Source organism: Lineus longissimus, chromosome 16 (genome assembly GCF_910592395.1).
Source record: "Lineus longissimus chromosome 16, tnLinLong1.2, whole genome shotgun sequence".
In the NCBI taxonomy this organism is placed as follows: Eukaryota; Metazoa; Nemertea; class Pilidiophora; order Heteronemertea; family Lineidae; genus Lineus; species Lineus longissimus.
Window position 1 is genome coordinate 5,463,075 of NC_088323.1, and position 23,586 is coordinate 5,486,660.

Genomic DNA, 23,586 nt, shown 5'->3' on the forward strand with positions numbered 1-23,586 from the left:
TTAGGCAGTTTATTGCCAGAAATAGACCTTAGGCCTTTGGTAATAATAGAAAAATGGCAGCATCTTCGAATACCAGAGTCAGTCACAAGCTCCTCCCATTGCACACTTCAGAGTTTTATGCATTATGGTCATCGGGCGACATCAACTTGCTGAACAAACAATCAGAATGAACTTGAGTAAGACAGAAGTTTGCTAGAATAATTTATTTCATGGTAGAAAAGGAGACTTGAACAGAAAAGGAACTGAACAATTCACCCAAAGGTCCACTTGACCGAAGATTCTTGTTTCTTTGTTTCTTTGTTTGTTTACATGGCAACCTATCTCCGTTTTACTACCATTTATTCTTTACGTGTCGATATTTTTTGCAGTTGTTCTTGTCAATAACAAGGAATCCAGGAACATGCTGGGATGAGCTGCGCCATAAAACACGTCAGGATTTCATCGAGGGTTAATCAATGTCGACATTTTCAACGTCCAACTGCTTTGTTTCAAAATGTGAAGACGACTTAACATCTACAAAGGGTATATTTATGCACAAGAAACCTATGTCTGATAATAATGTAAACCGTATGATAAGACTCATGTAATAATTCTCTAACATATTATAAAAGAAAACGTTTGGTTGTCTTAAGAAAAATGAGCCAAGTCTTCAAAAGTTTATAATGTTCGTCCAATATTGGGAATCAAAAAGTTCATGCCGCCTGTTTGACATATTTTTGTGCCCGATTCGAACACGGTATTAAGAAAAGCCACCCAACCCATTGATTTGTAAGATGAGAAAATGTTAAATTCTAACTGAATGAGACAATTTTTCTTCTGCTTTTGTGGTTATATGTTGACAAGTATATACATACAAGTAGTTATAGTAGTAAAGTAGTATAATGTGAAAATGTACGCCACTTCCTCCAGTTTTGAGGCAAGCGTAAAAATCCATAATTTCTGTCATAACTGTTACATAGCAGTGAAACGTCAAGTCGATTCTTCGTATTTTCCTAATTAAGACTGCTATGTAGCAGGTAGCAGTTTTTAACTTCCCGGTACTGAGGAAAATTCTGTAGACCTAACAAGTCATCGGAATTTCATGGAAAAGTCAGGAATCCAATGAAGTCCCTAGCTAGACAATATTCAAACTTGTTGGACCAGTCTTGAATAAATTTTCAAACAGTGAACTTTTTTAGAGGAAAACTTTGAGGGGAAAGAATCACAATTTGAAATCAAGTCAATTACTGTCACAATTCTCCTCAGTACCAGAAAGGACAACTTTACTGATTTAATGCTCTTAGAGGTTCGAAGACAAACCAGTTATTCATGATTTGAAATAGGTAGTCAACACTTTAACGCAATTCTGTAACAGTGCAAATTGACAGGAAGGAGTGTCACCCCTGAAACCATCAGAGCGATTGTCCAAAAACTCCAAAATAGTGTGAATTAAGTTTTAGAGAACACATAATCAATTATCAAGTACAGGTTTCAATCAATTGTCAATCAAAATTCTGCTCCTCATCAGAGCATTTTGTCACAAGTCTTATACAACAAGTTCATTTACGGCCAACTTTACTATTGTCGTAGTTATCCTACAATAATTCATCATGCACATAAAATGAAAAATCTTACTATCGAATTCATCGAAGAATGCAGACCCGCATTATTCTGCTGGGTGTCAATGAAATTTATGATATTTCATGTCAAATCTTCAAGAAAATGTTCATATGCAATATTATGAAATAGTAAACAAGCAATGGTTGGTTTGCATGCGGTTTTAGCAACATGCAAACAACCCACAGTTTAAGGTCAATCAACTCCTTTTTATAGTAAATTTTCTTTGCATTTTTTTGGCGGAATGACCAAGACAAATTACGCTTTGAAATAATGTAATCAATGTTACCACTCGGAAAAAGAAAATACAGCACTGTAACCTAGTCTATATAGCAAAATAATGAGAATTACAACAAACTGCAAAAATACATGTGTAGAAAGCCAGAAGAAAAATTTTACCCCGACTTGGCTCATTTTTATCCCGACTCATTTTGTCACTTGGTGTTACCAGAGGCATCCCGACAGCCAAAAGGCATAATACCGAAAATGTATGCCTCAATTTGCAATGTGGCAGGCAGTGCTCTTGCGGCTGAAGGCCCTGGCTCAACAGATCATAATCCCGCAGTATCAAGGAGTTAGAATCTGAACGCACAGACCAGGCCCAAAGAGCTCCTGCTTTGCCATTTATACTCTGGTCGACCTCTAGTTGATCCAAAGACAAATGGAACAAATAAACACTGCAGTCAGAGCACAACATTACCGGTTGTGAATTTTAGCTGAAGGTGTATTCTAGTTTGCATGGAACTCAAGACATGACTAGCAGGTCAAGTGAGCAAACTGTTCTTGTATGCCATTATGGCCTGTGTCAGCGTCTTGGATCAACACGGGATCGCCAGATTACCATTCTTTTTTAAGACAACCAATGCAAGATTCCAACCATGGTAATCATTCAAACTGTTAGCCAAATATTTATTAGGTCATAAAATGAATAACTAGATAACTGAAACGCTACTATCTTAACATTAGTTTGCTCTTGGTTTTAATCAGAGGGTACATGATGATGATAATGCATTATTCGACGATCAACCGGTTTTTGCGGCTTTTCGACGATCCACTGTTTGATGACCGTGTGGTAGGCCCGATACCATTTGGCACCAGAATCTACGCAACACCCGAATATAATCTTATGTGTATAATTGAAGATTTCTTCACTTAACAAGCAATAGCTTACTTATTTTTGCGAACTTTGATGTTAACCATTTACCATGGACCAATAAGGGAAGGTTCTGTTCCACAGGCTGTTTGGCCCAGCCACCCAAGACCACTAGCGCAAACCAAGCCAGGCATCAGAGGGTAGAACAGGATCAGTAGTTAATGACGCCAGCTGTTGGGTGCACTCTCACAGCCTTGGGGGCCAGACAACTCCACCCATGAAGGACCAATAGACTTCTTAGAGGGGAGGATTAATCGCCAAAACTGTAGGGTACTCTGTAGGAAGCTCTGGGCGATTATAACAACCCAATGAAAATCTTCAGAATCTGTCCTCCAAGGGCTTACCATAAACCCTCCAGAAGAAAGACCTTCCTAAGGTGGTATAATGTAGGTGGTGAAAAGGCGGCTTATATCCTACTATTTCAATAACTTTGGTAGTAGTTAAAGTAGGCCCGTAGGCATACTACGATATTTATCGTAAAATCACCTGTTATCAACCAAAAAAGTTGCCGCGTCCTTTTAAAAAGGCTCAACAAAAAAGTAGTGCCAACAAGTATCAAAAAATAAACTTCTTTTTACACAAAAGGCCATTACAATCAAACATCATTGACAATGGCCTCTTTTTTTAAGTTCGTTTTATCAAACTTAAAATTTTCGCTTTTGCAATTTTTTTTGTATAAATATAAAATCATACTAGAAAACCTTCAAAAATACCCATGCCTCCGACAGGATTGTGTTACACAGCATAGTGTACTCTTTTTGCCATTATCGTACCACTTATCTGCGGTTTTGAATTTGCCAAACCAACGAGGGAATACACAAGCCATCCCTGTTCAAAACTTGGAGCAAACTGAGGTGACATGTAAATACTATAGTATGGATTTGCTAAATCTACAAGTGGAACCATGTGGGGTTTTCTCGGTTGCCATGGGTCAAGATTCAGTTGTTACTTTCCATTGTGGTTGTGGTAATGGGGACCTTCGTGATGATGGCCCGGGTGTCCACCTTCCCGATGTTCACGACGTTCGTTTTGATAACCACGTTCGTTTTGATAGCCACCGCCGCCATTTCCTTGTGGATTTATTTTGGACTTGATGCGGCATAGGGCAGCTTGCGTGGCAGTGTAACTTCCAGTCACTTCGACAAACTTGTAGTCCTCAGAGCCGCAATGTACACTAGAGTCACCATCGGGGAGCTTCACAATGGCACCGGTTTGCTTTTGGATGGTTTTCACCTGAAAGGGGGATCAATAACAATTGAAGGAAAAGCGATTTGAAGAGATGAAATGAAATCACATGCACATTTAGAAGACGTTTTGTTTCTGTGATGGCAGCCAATGTTTCTTTGCCTATCAGTTATTACCGTATTTTCCGGATTATCCCCCGCACTGCCATATGACCCGCACCCCCTTTGACCATTACCTAAAGCCACGCAAGACCCGCACCTGATTATGACCCGCACTGCTCCAAGACCCGCATTCTCCAAAAATAGTAAGCCATTCATTGATGTTGAAATCCTAGAACCGCCATGTTTTTTTTAATTGTTAACCAAAGTGGATCAATTCCAGCATGGCCGTAACTTGTTTTCCCTAGCGGAGACATCACAAACTATGCGATCATGGCGGAAATATTGGTTGAAAACAATGCGAAAACGATGGACATAAATCCTTATCAAGTAACCAGTTTGGTCCCCTTTTTTTTCTTTGGGGTTGGGGCTTATCCCTCTCAGAATCCACGCAAGACCCGCACCTTTATATTACCCGCACCCCCACTTTTTGGGCCTGTTTGAGGGCAAAAAGTAGCGGGTCATACGCCGGAAAATACGGTACTCAACTGGCTAAAACAACTCAAGTGTATATGGTAGGCCTGGTACTTGGAACTTTTACTCCCATTCTAAATGGACAAGCCTTGTGCAAGGCATAAAGCAACAACATTCTTTCATAGAGAGCCAATCCATTGGCAGATGAATTGAAAGATTCAGAACTACTACTTACATTGTGACCTTGTTTGCCAATCACTTTGCCAACACAATGACATGGTACTTTCATCATAACTGTTAGTCGAACTTCATCATTGCATTCAGCGAAGCCTTGGGCTTTCAAGCATGTGAATACGTTCAAATGAGCCTGAAACAGTGAAAGAAAATAATCAGAAAATTTATCAATCAAGGGTATGAATCATCAGTATTGGCAACTGGGAACATAAGTTACATGATGCCTACCCAGCCTCACTGGTTAACTGCTATTCAAGATCTTGAGCATGGTTCACTTCATGGCCCAACACCAGGCACAGCTTGAGCCAAGACTGGAGGGCAGACCCAGTTCTATTTCTTCTATCAGCACATTGTAGGAACTACTTTTCCCTTCTCCACACATGCACATTTCTCACTGCTCCACACAAGCAAATTCCTGACAAACACTCACCTTCCATTGGGCATCCCTACACCCTCTCACAGTTATCACTCTCATTTTGGGATCTTTAGGTACAGGAACTCCTTCAGGGATACGAGGTGGGGTGGGGTCGTTCTTGTCCTTCTTCTCGGGATCGATGTGAATGTATGCACCAGACTCTGCTTTGATTTGCCGGATGTTATTACCCTTGGGGCCAATGATGATAGATGCAGCACCATCGGGAACCTGCAAGTGTGAAAACATATTTACAAGATATACCTTGGTAAAACATGCTCCTTATAATCATAAATCATAAATAACAAATCGCCAAGGAGTTTCAAAGCCATCTACTTTGACTAATTAACTCGAGTCTTACCTTGATAAACGTTTCTTCCTCTGCCTCCTGCTGCATGCCACCATACGGCCCCTGCATGCCTCCATTGACCATCTGATTACCATAGCCGCCCTGGTAAGGTTGGTTTGGGAAGTTGTGACCCTGAAATAGAAGAGACGATTCATCTCAAGGCCACGCATTTAGTATGTACACAAACTATGCTGAGACCACTGGGAAACTTTCACTCAACATACCAGTACACATTAAGTGAAGGAGACTTTTGGACTTAAAGGAAACAAGACCAAAACATACTGATGCATCATCGATGTTGCATCACTGATGACTAGGGAGTGCAGACTGACAAGTCACGCACCACTGACAATATAATCGAGTATGGATTAACCTCCCTCATGGATCTACCACTTGAAATAGAATATATCCGTTATATTGAGAAGACTTATTTATTGTCCAAGGTCTTGTTTGAGAGGGGTGAAAGATACTAATTCACTTATATTTTAGTAAATCAAGTGCGAAGAAGAAGACTTTTACCAATGAAATTCTCCACCAGATAAAAGCTGGCTCTGTAACATGTCGACAACTGCAAACAGAACATTGCAAAGGACAACTCAAAACAAAATTTCCCAGTGGTTCGAACGACTTCAGAGAAAAACTTGGTTGAAACTACATTTAGCCAACAGGACATTATCATTCTTTCCTTTCATTTTCACAGGCTGGAAAAAGATCCAATCTGTCGTCAGCACTGTGTCCTTGCTCCCGACTGCGGGATTTCAGGGAAAGCAGGCCCCCAATTCCCGAATTGACCACACAGCCTTTTTTTTGGTTTTGTGATTGACTGGCTCATGTAGAGTTTCAACCAAGTTCCCTGGAGATTTCTTAGTCTGCGTACATACTAAATGAGTGACACCCACTACCCTGCATGCTTGGTTTGAAGGAAAGAAAAGGGTAGACGACTTAAGAGTTGAAAAACTAAGAAAAGAAGATTTGGCTACCGTAGAATGTTGATGCAATAACGGAGGTTAAAATTTCACTTCAGTCTCAATGACAGCAGTGAAATTTCAAACCTACGTCACAACACACAAAATGATAAATCTATAGGATAAAGTAAACTTTTAAAGAATTAAAAAAATATCCACAGTAGAAAGTAATCATACCATTTGATAAGTAGTCTGTAGACCCATGTCATGGGACTTCAAAGGATTCTAAAAATTGAAATAGAAGTCGTCAAAATGGCCGCAAAATCTAAGGGGCGTTCTGACTTTCGATGCCAAGCAAACAAGGATTGTGGGTAAAGTGTGGTGAAGATAGTGCAATCATGATGCCAAGCCAGAAACCTACTTATATGCATATTTGGCTTGATTCAACACTGTCAATGTACAAAAGTACACGAGACATGCATCAAATCGTTGCAAAACATTAGAACTGCTGCTGCCACTTCGCAATAGCAGCTACCTTGCATTGCGCATTAACTTTTACTTGGCAAGCCAAATATGCAAGACAAGTTTTTCAACTAACACTGATTTCTGAACGCACAGCTCTATCACTTTCTTTAGCAATTGAAAGGTGTAACCAAATTTCTTGGATTTATATGATTTTAGTTTGGGCTGGTTTAGTTTTGGCATCATGCTGGATCAGTCCCAGCTACTTACATGCATGTCCATGTGACCACCTTGGTTGAAACCTTTAGGGGGCTGAAAGATCGAGAGGAAATATGTCAAGTCGATCAGATTGAGCGATTTTACATATTTTGAAGGGGTAGTCCTATAGTTTGCTTCAAGATGTTGAGAAATGATGCAAATTGCTCTCATTTCACGTTCGCTCTTGGACTGCTGTGAAGTAGGATGGTGTACTGTTATACTTCACAACCCATTATGAATATAATTGGCAAATGAAGATCATCAGTATTCTGTAACTTACAAGGAGATAGGGTCGACCACTGTGGTTCATGTAATGGTTCCCACCGTGGCCTCCACCATATCCACCCATCCCACCAGGCCCACCGTGTGCATGTGGCATCATATATTGGACTGGAATCATCGGCTGGAACTCGTTTCGTTTCTCATTTTGATGGCAAGCGCACACCTTCTGGCTAATTTCCTTCTCTGCTTCACACACGTTTTCCAGGCTGCCACGAATCTCAATAATACGATCCCAGTTGAAGGGATGTGGATTTTGTCTGAAAAGGTGAAGAATACTCTTGACCATTCCAGTCAACTGCAACGCATTGGATTACATCATCAAGTGGAGCAAGAACGGTCTCCACACAATGTCAAGTCAAAACTACTAAACACTATCAACATAAAGATGGATACATTTTTAGATCATGTGGTCGAAAAAGGTCCCACTTGTATGATTTTCAACAGACATGTCAGTTTATCCCACCACATCAGCAGGAGGAGGATACCTCAATGCCAAGCAAAGAATCACAAATTTAGGTCTGTCAGAAGGTGGCAGAATGACAATCAATGTGGCGAATTGAAAGGTCTCCAAACATTTGGTACGGTAGTAAGATTCTGTTTGCATTCGCATCATATACCTACTGTGAGACATGGATTTTAGCACAGCTATTTTCCCTCAGGGTCTTGATGTTCTTCCCACCCTTGCCGATAATGCTACCACAGTGTCGGTCCTCAACGAGCAGTTTAAGTACAACAGCGTCTTCTTTAGTTTCATTCTGTACAATTGACAAGATTTCTTTACAGGCGTTACTCGCGTTCTCAGGGTTACCGTAGATGAAGATGGGCGTTTCGGGCAGTCTGAACTTCTCTTCTTTTGACTGTCTTAGCACATCCACACTGAAATCAGAAAGGTGTGAACATAAAAAGAGGTGTGAGAGCGTTGTCACTGCCGAGGACTATCACAGGGTCCAAGCCACACTGGCCAAGATTCTAAGGAGTTTGAAGAATCCTTTCGAAATTGGTGTCAGATCTCTTCTTTCCACATGCCAAGTTTATTCATGCTTTGTAATTACTTACCCAGCTTTGCACCTTTTTGTTATGTCTGTGATTGTTACACCCTTGCTGCCAATAACAGCACCAACGCAGTCGCTTTTCACCAGGATTCTGAAAGGAAAACACACTCAATTTAAGTAATAATGCTCGACATCTTTCAGAAATAACCTTTTATAAAACAAGACATCGCCTTTACTTTGTACAAGCAATGACAACTACCTCAACACATTTTTTAAGTTCTTAAGAATAACGTCAACGACAGAATCTCGCACATGTCGAATATGTGCAGTTCTGTTTTGACAAATGCCTATGAAATAGATAACAGTGACACAACTTCTTCACACATAAAGGTGAAATGTTTTACTACTACCGTAGTTCTGCCATTACAATTAACACCTAAACATTTATCATGAGGTCAAGTTTTGAGGTCAAGTCTTGAGGTCAATACTCGAGGTCGGCTAGTTCAAGCAGTGTTTTTGAACTTTTGTAGTCTTACTTCGTTGACATTAATCAATGCGGGAAGAAGACACCATCCTGTATGACTGTCAAGGGGAGAGATGGATGGGGAGGTTCCGTATGATAGTAGGGAAGGAAATAATCCACAGCGACAGTTAGGCTACTCTTTACCAACGAGATGGTATTGTCAACACAAACAAAATGCAACTCCCCTTTATTCAGACCACCACAAGCCCAATACCAAGTAATCACACGCAAACTACAACTTTACATACCCATATTTCATGCAATGCTGTTAGCCTCATCATTTATTTTAGGTTAGGACAGTTAATTCACTGCACACCGGCTTATTCTCTGCTTTTCAGTTCTACAAGATGACTTCATTCAAACATCATCTCGACAGTCCTACTATTTGTAGCCAGTTTCCAATCCAAAGTAAGTCTTCTTATACCCTCTTATGATCAGGATTGTGAGATCTAGACATATTCTAACACATCCATTACACCCAAGTCGTTAATCTGGGATGACAGCATTTATACTCATCAAAGGAAAAAAGTACTTCAGACCCAAGGACCTACCTATGTAAACTTTTTCAGAAATAATACACTGATTTCAAGCCACACCAAAAGCTACAATGAAAGGCCAGTTTGCATTGCACACCAAAATTATTGTCACTGAATATCTCACGCCAAATAACCCCAAGAGAAAGAAGCCTTTAGTTAGTGTAGAATTGGACAGCCGGGCTCAATAAATGATTTTTTTACATTAGGACGCCTGTAAGATATGCTCATATAGACTGAACACTCAATCGTCGATTGGCAGTAAATGTTGCCAGGTAACACTTCACAGAGTCGCCAGTAAAGGCAATTTCATTTTGCAAACATGATAAGTTCCAAAAGCGATTCATTGAGCTCGACTGCCATGTTAATGAATGTTATATTATACCTGAGTGGATACTCGTCCTTCCTCCTCTGGTTGTTAGGGCCAGGTCTGCCACCGAGATCGTAATTTTTGCGGTGCATAAATTCGTTAGATTGGGGTGTTGTATACCTGAGGGGGTATTCATCCTTCCTCCGCATGTTTCTGCGATCACCCCGATCGCGATCATTTCTGTTGTCGTTTCCTCCCCTATTGTCATTATTTCTGTTCATGTTGTTCTTGCGATCGCGATTATCCCGGTTGAATAATGGGTGTACTTTCATACACTGTCCTTGATAGTCTTGTCCGTGGATGGCATCCACAGCCCTGGAAAATTGAAGGAAAGATCATGACTTCCTAACTCTAAACATAACCAGAAGGTGAATGACACGAATTCTTAACTATCATGGAGGAAGGAGAAAATGACAGAGAATTCCAACCAGTACACTTTTAAAATGGTGGAGGGAGAGACATTAGTTCCATTATTGAAGCGATTTTTCTCAATCACCATAAGTCTATCAATAGTCCCTTGGACATTGCCTTGGCTTTGCTTGTAATTTTCACTTACTGTTGGGCTTGATCTGGAGATTCGAAAGTTACAATGAATTGTCCGTCCCCTTCGGCCGCTTGTTCGATTTTCTGCACAGTCCCGTACTTATCGCACATTCCTTTCACCTCCTCCCGGTTAACGTATGATGGTAGGTTCTTAAGTGCGATTTTATTGGTCATTCTGCAATGAGACGGATAAAACAGAATATTCATCAAGGTGACACTCAGAGAACCGCTTAACAATTCATGATTTACAGCCAATTTTCACAGTGGGAACTGAGAACACACTGTGTGGTTTTAGCCCAAGTTCAACTGAGCACTCTGCTGTGAAAAATTATCTTGTCCTGTCATATTTCAAAACAGTTGGAGCGACATGTTCTCAATACGTACACTGTGTACAGTGTCTTGTGAGATTTACCAAAATGTAAAGTACAGCCAAGGAGAGGGAGGTCACAGGTTGTATTCACTGATATTGGGCAGTCTGGAGACTTCGCTCAGTTTCTTCAGCTTTGATTCACATTTTTGTGTCCGACAAAAGAAGTGATGCTTTATATTGGAGAAACACTCAAACAGAACAAAAGAAACACATCTTTGAAAATCTGAATGCTGAAATTCTGACAGAACCAAGTTCAATGCTGCGCAAAAAGGGATCTTATCAATGCAGAACTTTTAAGAATGTTCCCAAAATAGACTTCCAAAAATGAAACTTTTGTCATCACTGGTTTTATTCATCATTGCAAAGAGCAACACAATGACAATGCATCTCAATTTATCACATCACAGCATCCCAATTTACCAATTTAGCAACGATAGGCACTGAAGGGTTCACACATGTCGTTTGCAATGTAATATTAGAAAGCGCCATGCCAAGTCCATGATAGGCAACTGGGATGCGATTCATGCATATCAACTGCTTAAGTCATATAAACCTGCTTCAAAGTTCAAACCCACAAAGGACATCGCATCACAGAATTGGTCCTCGTGGATTTCTTACTGAAGACGAAGTGATAACCTCAGAAGTCAAAATTTCTATTTTTACATCATGCTGCCAGCAGAAACCCAGATGGATCAATAACGTGACTGTGAATGTGATCTTGAGTCTGCAATGCTGCAATTCACTGCGGAGGTTGCTAATCAATAGGGCAATGTATCCTAAGAGGATAGATAGCATCTCAAGATATTACAGAGACTGTTCTGAAATAGAGGGAATGCTTGAAGCCACACATGAGATGTAATAAATAGCATATGGATCGCAGATTGTACTATAACATGTAGGCAAAGAAACGTGAGAGGTGTCCTGATTTATAATGACATGACAGAGATCGAATTAGATGGAAACAAACAAATTGGGACCAAATTTGTTGTCCTTATAATAGAGAGGTTTTCCTTTTTTAAGAGGTGAAGCTGCCAGAGGTTTCACTGTAAAAAGTGTACAATGTAGGGATGTTAAAATTGACTCTGCATATGACCTTGGTTGCTATCTCATTCTCAGTACCTCAGTTAATTTCCCCTCACCAGGAATTTCGTATCCAACACTGAATTAGGAGGATAACAACGAATCAGATCACTTTTTTGAAGTCTCCGTTCACCACTACACCGCACCAGTACCAAAAGGCACACACACATGAAAGGACGACGTCGACGAAAATCACAAAATCAATAGCGGAGTTCCTCAACGCAGCCTCCAGCACACATCCTCGTGCGCACTGAAAATATCCACCACTACTATAGCGAGCGATGCATATCCGCTCACAGAAACCACTCGGTTATTTTTAGCTCGCCATTAATTGCATGCTGGCGAAGGTAGGATCGGTTGAGACTGGCTGGATCAGCAGCAAAGGAGTGGAATATTTTGATTGAGCAGTATTCAGGATGCAGATATGGAAATTAGAATTGGATCGTACACATTTCTTTTGCACATCACCGATGTGGTAATGATAGCCGAGGATAATCTTTGTAATTCGGATTGAACTGCCCCTCTAGCATCTATTACAATGCCTAATCGTAAATCGAATGACCCAATTACTCTAATGCAATTCACCGACAAACTCTATCGTATTGTACTTCAGGCCTCTCATTTGGGACACGCACCCCACTTTCCTTAATTTGGGCTTATTTGTTGGTGGCAAACATCAGCCTCTCATGCCAAAAACTAACCGTTTTTACCAAAATGAGAAGCAGTATACCACTGAATTTTTAACACCTGCCATACATGTATATGTAGCAGCAGACTGCATGCTTACAGACTTCCTTTGAAGAGTGCAGTCTTGGCAACACATAAGACTACGGGTTGCCATGGTAAACATACCTTAACATTTTCCACTACATACTTTCGCTGTATACAGCAATCTTTCATAAATTCTAAGATTTCAATTGGAATGACAACACGTAAACTCAACTGGAAATTGAACTTTTGTAGTAGTACTAGTAGTAGTATTAATCAATTTCAGAATCAGTAAACTTCGTGAATTGCTTTCGATTGACCATCATCGTCTTAACTGTGAGAATGACAAAACATTTCTAAACTGACCAATCAGAAGATTGTTGTCCATTTTGGTCTTGCGCTATTCCAGAAAGCCAATTTTAAAGATTTATTCATTCATATTCAGATTTCAAGTTTACAACCTTCTAAACGGTTCTATGTAGCCAAAGAAGTTGTTAACCTACCGTCGACCACCGTTAGTTTGACTGTTTCCTTTGTTGGCAGACATTGACGGCTCAACTTGCATGACGGACTCAAGTAAAGAAAATCCTGAAAATACAGACAAGCTGACAATAAAAGCACTTCATCTACTAATACACATTTCATGAAAAAAAGCATTTTGATTTTTGATGATTGGCACAGGAAATGCAACATTTTTGAACCAAATATTTATCTGACCCTTCGAAGCCCGAACACGCTCAACAGTAACATACTTACTTGGCCAGAACCTGACCAAGCATGACCAAGAACAAGCTGTTTGAAGCGATACACTGACAACTTTTCCAAGCCCTTTTACGACTGTTTTTTTTGTACAGAGAGAATAACTTCAACTGTCACGACTGAGGAGTGGTCAAAATTAGGCCTATCCAAATATCATGTCAATCACAATGCATTTTGCACGACTTGTCCAGGAAACATTTAATATGTGCGGTGCTGGATTTAGGCCTACAGGCCTTGGATTGCCGGAACAAAGCACTTTCATGACCACAAGGTCTACTACTCAGTACTACTAGGTCAGACACTTGAATCTAATTACTATATGAAGTAGGCCTTCATTTTTATGTCACGTACTGGCAGTGTTACAGGTCACAGGCAATTTGACCAATTTTACAGTTTTGTACAAATCAAGACATAGGTTTACAATACATGCACAATGATTAATAGTCTGATTGATTGGCACAATATGCTAACATTAACAATAATAGACAGCAATGGCATTGATTTTAAGTCAGCTGTCAGAGTGCTTTACTTTGTGCCCACTGGAAATGGGAGTGGCCTAACTTGACTGTCTCATCTGTCTCAAGCCCCTCCTCGATGCTATGGACAGTTTCGTCACAGCCTTGGACCACACTCATTGCATGCGTGGAGACCGAGTGTACTGAACAATATGGAAAGGCTTAAAATGATGTCTTTGTCAAACCTGTCCATTGACCACATACTACTACTAGTCGTAACTGATGCCAGTAAATTATAATGTGATGCTGGACCTCTGACAAACAGAGCAGAGCTGACTTACCGACTGCACAAGTTGCACTGCCAAGACATACTCATGCGAGAGTGAACATGGTGAATGACAGCTGTCAGTGCCACTGTCATTGTGTCAAGGCATGGGCGGCTGTCATTGTCAATATCATTCAACAAAGGGAGGACAGACTCGGGAGCATAAATCGAATTTATTATGCATCTGTCATACAAAACAATCTAAACGCGACAGCACAACAACCTTTCGTGATACTGACACTCACGGTCAGCATTGGTCAGACAGGCCGGCCGGCTGACACTTGACACTGACAGTGACACTGCGCAGGGCCAGGTTAAAGACAGATTTGGCAACTTGCCCAAGAACACATGCACAAATATGTCGGGTGTTGCCGTCTACAATACACAAGTAAAACAGGACAAACTAAAACCAAACAGTAGAACACAACGGAAGGAAGACATGTCAGCTTTTATTCTTTGTTGACAATGACCGAAAGAAGAAAGAAACCGTAATTTTCATCATCAGCCTCGTGGACACGATGTCGGACGGCCATCTTGAATTTTTATCTCAAAAATTCTCCACACATTTTATCAAATATCACATCAAATACAACGCCTAAAAGGCTATAAATTGGGAGTGCGGGGGTCAGAGACAGCAAAGAAGCGATTAGTACTGACCGTTGAGTTGGCTAATAGCGCTATCGGTAGTTTCCTGGGTAGGGAACTCGACGAACGCGTAGCCCCTTTTCAGCTGAATGTCGGAAGGAATGAGGCCGTGGTCGTCCAACACTTTCTGAATGTTATCCACGATGACATCCTTCGCTAAGTTACCAATCCAAACTTTCGGCATGACAGCAAGTGATTACAACCAATTTCTATTACAATAAGGGGAAAGTAGCGGCGTAGCCGCAAGGAACTACTACGTGTTCTGAGATGCCGGGGTATAGTTAATGCACTATTTCACGCGAGGATCGTTACAGTGAAGTGGAGCGGTGCAGGAGAAAATTTGGGTAATTTCTATTAATGACATAGGGGTGTTTATCTAATTAAGGTTTTATCGGCATGCAATCTCTGTAAAAAAAGGTAAAACTCTGGTTCAGTTTTACTTTCGGCAATATTTTAAAGTTGCTTTTTCGTATTCGGACCAAAATTTACAGACAGAAAAGGAACAGTTATTATTCATTTTATATTTTACTTTCCTGTCACCCCTAATAATGGCATGTTCTATTATGAGTAGCCCCCACGTGGTTTTTAGCAACCTAATCTCATTCCACGCCGGCTCGTCAGACCCGGGGCATCTCATGTACTGGTGCTGTACATTTTGTAGATAGATGGACACATCAGACATGGTCCTATACATTATGTATCCCATACTTACGCATAAAGCATACAGTATGTCCACACAAACTATAAAACTAATCATAAACTAATAAAGCCCGGCACTATGGCAGGGATGATCCAGAGGGGTTAGATAATCCCCTCCCCAATGAAAAAAATGAATTACAGTATGAGGAATTTGAGGATGATCCCCATACCGCACTCCAGGGATCCCCTATCCTGGTAAAACCAGTGGTTTTTCAATATCTCGATATTTCATAAATGCGCTGATTGCAAATGTCCTTATCGCCAGGATCTGTTGTGATTTAAGTTGGAAGCACATCATCCTAGTGAACCGGGATGTATTATTATCAGAATCTTGGTTACTGCATGCTGTATCGGTTTTAATCAAATTACTCCACACGGAATCTAGAGATGGCAGCATTAAATCACGGACTAAATTACTGTCAAGCCTTGTCAAGGGTGAAGATTGACATCATGAAAATCACAAAGAAAGCCTGGACTTGATTGATATACTTCATTTTATTTAAAATATACAGACCACCAACATACAATAGACTTGCCCAAATCATTTCATAATGATAAATCAAAATAAGCCAACTATGCACCTGAGCTGCCAACCCTTCATGAAAGCTATCAGGAACTGTTTCCAGAAACTCCTCTATATCAATACTTTTTCAGTATTTTTGCAAGTGCCACCTTCAGTGTTCCGAATATAATGGATTGTTGAAGAAAACCTTTTGTTGCTTTCATTACTATATCACACATTTTGACAAATTTCAGGACTAGATATACTGAAAGTACTGATGGGTTGGCAGCCCTGCCCAATGTTCTTTGACTTGACCTGATCTTTCTGGCAAAGTTTGAAATTTCGAAACTCCCAAACCTCGGACTATGCATCTATGTAGGCCTTCTATTCAATAACAATATCACCTCATGTGAACATAAATTTTACCAAGAATAAAAAAATTCAAGTACCAGATAGTCCAATTAATTCTTCATTTCATTCACTTGATGTAGCAACAAACAGTAAATTTCTCAGCAAATTAGAAGTAAAACACTTGGCATGGTCTGAACATCAAAGCCGTAGAATTTCTATACACTAACAATAAGCATGCACTATTTCTAACTCCCCCTGGACTCGTAAAATAGTACCTGGAGCCTTTTGTAATCCGTACACAATTTGGCCAATAAAGTAACACCTCCAACATGTCCAATGCAAAAAACAAGAAATTTGACCTTGTCTTCAGCAAGTGATACATCACATTGCCTGGCAAAATCTTTTGGGAACCAAATTTAAAGCCAGTACCAATTACCACACATTCCACCAGGGAAATTGTGTACAAAATCAAGAACACCTGATTTTAATTTTCACTTAACAGTTAAACTCCACTTCAATGAAGAAAAAGTTCTAACAGAGAACTGAATCGGCCAGATGTGCACCGCAAACTAGACTAGACTTCGACCTGGAAACGTAAAACAACAGTCAAGTACTGTAAATCCAGTCAGGAGCTACCACTTCAACCTCCAAGCTGGCATAACCTGCATTCATGACAGAAAATGTGCTGCAATCTGAAAAATTGTGTTGGTGCTTGATTGGTTTTACAGTTTACAGATTTAGTTAAGAGATAAAAATTGACATGTCAGAGAACAATATAACAGCTATGAACAAACATCCTCTAATAAACAGGGTTCACCAAAATAAATGCAACAAACCAATCAAATCAAATCTTCCCTTTTATGTTGTGCGAGACAGTTTTGAGCAGATAAGATGGACATAATAGCTTCAGGCACAAACCAATGGACCTAAAACTTTCAAGTATGAAAAGTAAAAGATAGGGCATGCGACGAGGACTGGTTGCTTTTGGAAATTGTTAATAAAAAAGATGTTTTCCACTTTCCAATCACGATAAATTTTAAACAATATCTACATACAGTTTTTGCGTGACTTATAAGCAGACGTTGATGGATATACGTCAAACTCCTGCTCTTATCGTTAATGCAGTTGCGCCACTGCCACTGAACAACAAGATACTGACACGCTACTTGCATCGATATTTACCTATCATTGCTGTGTATGTATACTAAGATCAGCAGTTGTTTGTCCCTTATCAGAGATGGTCACATGCTCTCATCTTGAGATATTTCATCCCGAATGCTACAAAGGTGATACAGCAAACACAGATTATAGCAAGTTTTATAAATGCACCTGAACATTTACATTTAATCATCTAAATACAAACACATCAAAATGATGCAGACCTATGATGATCAAAAACAACCCCAATTCATTGTAAAATCTATTTTAGACATTTCATACAATGGAAAAAACCTATTTGGACCCAAATGCGGTGTTGCTTGTAGAGAGGTGTCCGCTAAGAGAGGCGTTCCCACTGTAGCAACAATTAAAGCCATTATTATTTCTGATACAACCATTACATCAAGTGAACCATTAAACAACTTGTCTTATCCATTTTTATAAATAAAGCAGCACATTTCCTGTACAAAGCTTACTAATTTCAAACTTGCTTCATTTCCCTCTCTGGAAACATCAAGTGAACCAACAGCAATGTTTTGGAGAAATTGATACTTCCTCACTGTATTGGTTATCTCACCAAACACCATGAGGGTGTAGCTAAAATGTAGGACACTGGCATTGAGGTGTCGATTTCTATTCTAATACAGTCAATGAAAAGCGTTTTTATACCGCTAACAACTATTGAGATTGGCACAATGTTGCACCAACAACTAGTACATTCTAAAAGAAGACATAAACTTGCTGAAAGAATATATTTAAAACTAACTGACATTTTATTTTTGAGTATTTTCGGCTAGATATTGTCAACTCGTTTCAACTCCAAATGTGGATTTCTCGGGGATCTGGAAAAATCAGACCATTAATCAAAGAAGCGTTTCTCTACAAAGCTTAAACACAAATTCAGCACGTAATTAGGTGATTTCGAGGTTTATACAAAGACGGCTGGGGTCTATACTGCTGAAGGGTAAGACAGAGGTTGCTCATTATCAACAACTCCCCGACTTCAACTTTGAGAGTGAATTACAGTCGTCTTAATGACAACTTTGACTCCCTTTATTTTTGCGACCTGATATTTTCTCGATTTCCTCCAGGGGGGTTCCATTGCCAAACTTGGGATAACTTACTGGTTTTATCATTGGTAAATATACTGGAAATAAACGGCAACAAAATCTGGAAAAGTCGTTTTTTGAGAATATTCAGGGCTGCAAAAATAAAAGGGTTTACAGTATTGTATTTTGAGGTAAACAACTTCTACTGGCGAAACATTGCAGGAAAATGAGTGTGTGGTAGACTGAGTATTGACGTGACAATGACCGCATTATAAAATGGCGCACTTTCCCGACCGTCGCCCTCTACGCCTTCTCTTCTTTTGAATATCGATCGGTTGATTTCTGAAAATACAAGACACATCGTTCAGTGAAAGTTGTGAAATGGTTTCATTAACTTATCATTGGAATGGAACATAGTCGGTTTGATACCCAACACACAGATTCATTGCTTGTGGCCCTGGACAATACACTTTACTTCAATTGTTGTCATCTTAACGAGAGAGAGAGAAAGAGAGCCCTTGTCCCAAGACTGGGTCCAAAACAGTAATGTAGATGTAGCCTAGCCTTGAAATAAGCGATTTGGCATTGCAATTTGGGTTTCAGGAATTGCTCACAAAACCAATAACTTAAGATTGACAACTTTCCTCATCTGAGATCACTGAGCCACGGTAGATCCACTCACCTTATAACCCGTACAACTTCTTGGAAGGCAGCGTCAACATTCAAAGGTGGGTCCTTCGCACTGCTTTCTATATATGGAATCTGAAATGTTGATACATGCTTACAGTCATATGAAAAGTACAGTTCACTTGGGATCCATAATTTTCAACATTTTAAAGAGTCGGTACAAAGTTACGCCAGGGGTCGGGGGTCGGTGACAGGTGGTGACTGTTGATTATGTCATGCACCTCACATGTCAACAATGGTGCCTTCTCGTAGTCTCTTGTAACACTTGTTTCCAACTCATGTTACTTGAACGCATTTGGAAGAGGATGTTACTTACAGTGAGTTGGGCAGCCAAGTCTCTGCCTTGGTCTTCTGAAACTCTCCGTAAATGCACCAAATCGACTTTGTTCCCCACCAAGATCATTGGATATGTGCCCCTGAAAAACAGAACAAAAATTTCAGATATATCTTTACAAGCAATAAAGAGAGATTGGACAGTTCCTCTTGTGGTCACTGGTTTTCTTCAAGGAATGGCCGGAACTTTTGGCGAGTATATTTTTAAAGACACCTTAAACTTATGTTGGGACTTGCAAAAATTGTCTGTTTTCCAAGTACGGGTGTACAAAACTTAATGTATACACGACGCTAATAACCAAACCACAAAAAGGAACCAAAGTGTTACTCCCCTATATCTGGTTTCCCACTAATGAACACTACAAACCAACAATATCATTACTTTGCCATACAGCCGTTTTACATTAGGCCAATTAGCAGCTGCTCAATGTTTAATACGGAGAGACAATCCGGGTATTATGTAATTCATCCATCATGTCAATATATCACTGTAAGTTCTGATGTGTTCCTAAACTGCCAATCAATTTGTTGGGTTTAGAATATAGATACATGCACGAGATAACGTCGGTCTTACCTGTCTTTAACCCGTAGAATTTGAGTATGGAAATTGATGATGTTTTCAAAGCTTTGTTTATCTGTCACGGAATAAACAAGAAGGAATCCGTCCCCCTTTCTCATGTACTGTTCCCGCATTGCACTGAATTCTTCTTGCCCAGCTGTATCAAGCACTGAAATGAAAAAGAACAGTTTTAGAACCTTTAGCACCAGATGGTTCCACCCTCAAGGTCTTTCGGGCCTAGGAAAACCAATTGTGGACGTCTGGCTTTTCTTAGGCAGACATGTCTAGAGTGGAGGCAAAGACAAGGAAAAAGAACCCTCAAAATCAAAACGCATTCAAATTGGGCCATAATTGGTGACGACAGTGATACACTCTAACAACTTGGCAAGGGCTATATACAGAAGGAGAAGGCTTTCAACTACTTGTAGATGTAGAATTACACTTTCATTGATTGTAATGTAATAGATGAGAAAATCTCTTGTGACCATGAATACCAAGTAGGAATGTGAAGACAAAGGTTTACAGTATACACGTTTGTGAATTTTTACCATATCTTGCATGCTGGCTGCCTAGTGAATAGGAGTAATTGCTCACAAGTTAGACACTAATGACTCAGAACAAAGGTATAACCACTAATGATGGGAAATATAAATGTGTACTGATGTACAAGGCCAGCAATCACCAAATGGTAAGATGGTTGTACATTCACGATCACTCAGGGCAAAAAGTCCCATTGTGATAACGTGTAACAGTACTAACTAAACATAACACATATGACTGTCTGGGATCCTGGGTACTAGCCAGAATTATGGCCATTACTCACTCACCCTTGCATCAGTTTACAACAATTTACAAAGGTATCTCGTGGTCAATAGTGTAAGCAGCAGTACAAGCTACATGTAAATGTATGACTGGACCTATGACTAGACGATATTATGGGCACTATACACCAAACCATACAATGAAGAAAGGCTATACTTGTATCACAAGCTCCCTGCCCGACGGTTGTGGTACCATTACCAAGGGCAAATTCATGCCGTGGTAAGGCCATGGGAATTATTAATCCTGTTTACCGTCCACCTCCCGCATGGGTTCTGAGCGAACATGAAATATTTTCATTATTTTAAAAAAAATCTATTTATTTTATTGTTGCCATCATTTTTTTATTTAAATAATCTTTCCAGTGTTTCATCTTCACCTTAAATGATTGAAAAACACAATAAAAACTTGGCAGGGTAGGCTCTTTATCATAATAATGACATTTTTTCAATGCCTCATGTTGATGACGGACCTGATTTCCATTTACTGGAACTTGCTGAATCGCGTGTTTTGACCAGTAAATCAGACTGTAAACTGATAATGAATAATGAAAAATGAAAAAAAGCCTCATCATCTTTTTAAATCTCTCGGACGGTAAACAGGATTAATCATTCCCATGGCCTAAGAGTTAAACAAATTACGTCAACAGTATCATCAAAATCTTACCATCGAGTATACACCACTGTCCATCAATTTCCGTATGCTGAATATAAGAGTCCTCGATCGTTGGATCATAGTCTTGCACAAACATTTTTTGAAAGAATTGAATCGTCAACGCCGACTTTCCTACACCTCCATCTCCGACCACGACAAGTTTGTATGTCGGAACATTCTCATTCGGTGGCTTAGACATTTTAACTCTGATATCTTAGTTCATGAATATGGTTAGATCATTCTCACAAATGAACAAATGTTTTCTCGCGTATTAATGCAGGAGCGTACAAATGCCTTGTTCTTACAAGGTGATGTCCGAGTGAGATACGAGTCGCTGGTAATGTTTGCTTTTCTTGAAAATCAGTTCCTGCAAAATAAGGAAGTACAACAACTATAAATACAGTAGTGCCATTCGCTGGTGGAGCTGGGTTTTTTACACATTGTCATTGTGTGACATGCCTGAAGGCTGAAGACCATTTTTTCGTCCGGAACGAGTTTACAATCCCCGATCACGGCCCAAAAAAAGGTCATCGGTTGACTATCCAAGCACCACTGACACTGTTCAATGGATTTATAGTTGAATGCGATCAAACTACGTCACTTCCGGTCGGGGATTGTAAATTTTAACCTTTCGTCCCACTATGACTATCCGGATCCATCTCGGGTAAACGACTTCGCGATCACAAAACCTTGCGGGTCAAGATGCTATACAATACCAATACACAATACAGTGATACACACACATGGCCTTGACCTCATGGGAACTGCAACATTGTATACCCATATAACATTTACAACTCAAGATTCTAAAGTCTGCAGCCGAAAAGTTTCAAACCTGATTGTAAATACAATGGTACCTTATCAGTCCTTGTGATATGCTCTATAACTGGCATAAAGGAGAGATGGATTGTGTAACAAGAAATCGATGAAATACACTATTAGACACGAGGTAGTACTAAACTAATGTGATCATCTTCTGACATACACTAACTTTATATTCAACATGGCTGGCCTTTATATATTGGTTATTTTTAACCAGACAATCTCATTCGTCTAGACAGTTTTGACGTCACGTAAACTCTCATTATAATATCTAAATCGATGACCCCTGAACCCAAGTTATTCCGAGAAGTGATTTGCATCCCTATAAATAAACAAACAGCCTGGTCATCGTAGGGATTCATACTGGAGATAAACCATATCAACTCATGAACATTCAGTGTGGTCATCATCCGAGGGAGGGATTCATACTTGAGATAAACCATTCAGTGTGGTCATTGACATCATCTGAGCTGTGGGAGGGATTCATACTGGAGATAAACCATTCAGCGTGGTGATTATCTGAGGGAGGGATTCATACTAGAGATAAACCATTCAGTGCAATCCCGCTGAAAACACGGCACCCCCTAGAAGCACAACCCACTTAGTCTAATTGTCAGGGACATCCATTTTGTGGCTGACGTCAAAACTAATCACGCTTAGTGCCCTTACTTTGAATATAAAAAATGTAGATATACGTCACCAAAAGATTGTCAATTTAACCCCCCAGCTGCTCCTGCTTATAGCCCCCCCCCCCCTAGAAATTGTGAGTTCACCAGTCTCATAAGAAACTATCATTGCTGTGTTGTACACTTGTTAAGTGGTCCCTTGCCATCGGTGTTCAATTATAATTTCCTTTCATCCCAAATTGGACCTTTGAGGACAAAGTCACAACCAGAATGCAGAGACAAGTTCACTGTTGGGATGTTGGTTTTGGTATGTCAAGATGCCCAAGCACAAAATGGATGTGCTGCCTGACAATACACTCCGGGGGCAGTCCATTGCACGCGCTGCGTCATCCTAGTAAGATCTCCTTGGGGTGAGGGATGAGGCCGGTCCACTGTGTCCGGAGTGTACCCGACCAAGTCTCTGAACTATAGGTATTCAAACACGACTCTCATCCCACTGTCTGGCGTCTTTGCCTGGCTGTGAAGACCTATTACTCAGGACCACAGATATCACTTTCATGACAACTGGGCCCTAATTAATGTCTTCGCCTACGAAGACCTATTACTCGGGACCACA

At 40.1% G+C, this 23,586-nt stretch overlaps 2 protein-coding genes across 6 annotated transcripts; both read right to left on the reverse strand.

Annotated features, from left to right (window-relative positions):
• Positions 1 to 188: 188 nt before the first annotated feature.
• Positions 189 to 14,991, reverse strand: LOC135500063 (insulin-like growth factor 2 mRNA-binding protein 2). 5 transcript variants are annotated; one of them, XM_064791207.1, is made up of 13 exons: positions 14,724 to 14,991; positions 13,031 to 13,115; positions 10,383 to 10,544; positions 9,947 to 10,141; positions 8,465 to 8,551; positions 8,030 to 8,284; positions 7,407 to 7,665; positions 7,139 to 7,180; positions 6,644 to 6,691; positions 5,514 to 5,633; positions 5,171 to 5,383; positions 4,742 to 4,873; positions 189 to 3,982 (listed from the first exon to the last, which is right to left on the reverse strand). In XM_064791207.1, the coding sequence occupies exons 1-13, from the start codon at positions 14,893 to 14,895 to the stop codon at positions 3,695 to 3,697; spliced, it is 2,058 nt and encodes a 685-aa protein (XP_064647277.1). In that variant the 5' UTR covers positions 14,896 to 14,991; the 3' UTR covers positions 189 to 3,694. The 5 variants fall into 5 exon arrangements, with proteins under 5 accessions (XP_064647277.1, XP_064647274.1, XP_064647273.1 ...); XM_064791204.1 differs by having other exon boundaries at positions 5,514 to 5,603; positions 9,842 to 10,141; positions 14,724 to 14,990; XM_064791203.1 differs by having other exon boundaries at positions 9,842 to 10,141; positions 14,724 to 14,990.
• Positions 14,992 to 15,886: 895 nt separating this feature from the next.
• Positions 15,887 to 22,495, reverse strand: LOC135500433 (ras-related protein M-Ras-like). The gene is made up of 6 exons (XM_064791899.1): positions 22,380 to 22,495; positions 21,535 to 21,889; positions 20,065 to 20,218; positions 19,474 to 19,573; positions 19,153 to 19,232; positions 15,887 to 18,812 (listed from the first exon to the last, which is right to left on the reverse strand). The coding sequence occupies exons 2-6, from the start codon at positions 21,719 to 21,721 to the stop codon at positions 18,740 to 18,742; spliced, it is 594 nt and encodes a 197-aa protein (XP_064647969.1). The 5' UTR covers positions 21,722 to 21,889; positions 22,380 to 22,495; the 3' UTR covers positions 15,887 to 18,739.
• Between the last annotated feature and the right edge of the window lie 1,091 nt (positions 22,496 to 23,586).

Coding starts and splice junctions, on each gene's coding strand:
- LOC135500433 (XM_064791899.1), bottom strand. CDS start 21,721: ATGTCTAAGCCACCGAATGAGAATGTTCCGACATACAAACTTGTCGTG. Junction 19,233..19,473: donor ACTTGGCTGCCCAACTCACT/GTAAGTAACATC, acceptor TCAACATTTCAG/ATTCCATATATAGAAAGCAG. Junction 18,813..19,152: donor GAAGTTGTACGGGTTATAAG/GTGAGTGGATCT, acceptor TTGTATTTTCAG/AAATCAACCGATCGATATTC.
- LOC135500063 (XM_064791203.1), bottom strand. CDS start 14,895: ATGCCGAAAGTTTGGATTGGTAACTTAGCGAAGGATGTCATCGTGGAT. Junction 13,116..14,723: donor CGCTATTAGCCAACTCAACG/GTCAGTACTAAT, acceptor CTGTATTTTCAG/GATTTTCTTTACTTGAGTCC. Junction 6,692..7,138: donor GTGGTCACATGGACATGCAT/GTAAGTAGCTGG, acceptor TTCAATTTTTAG/AATCCTTTGAAGTCCCATGA.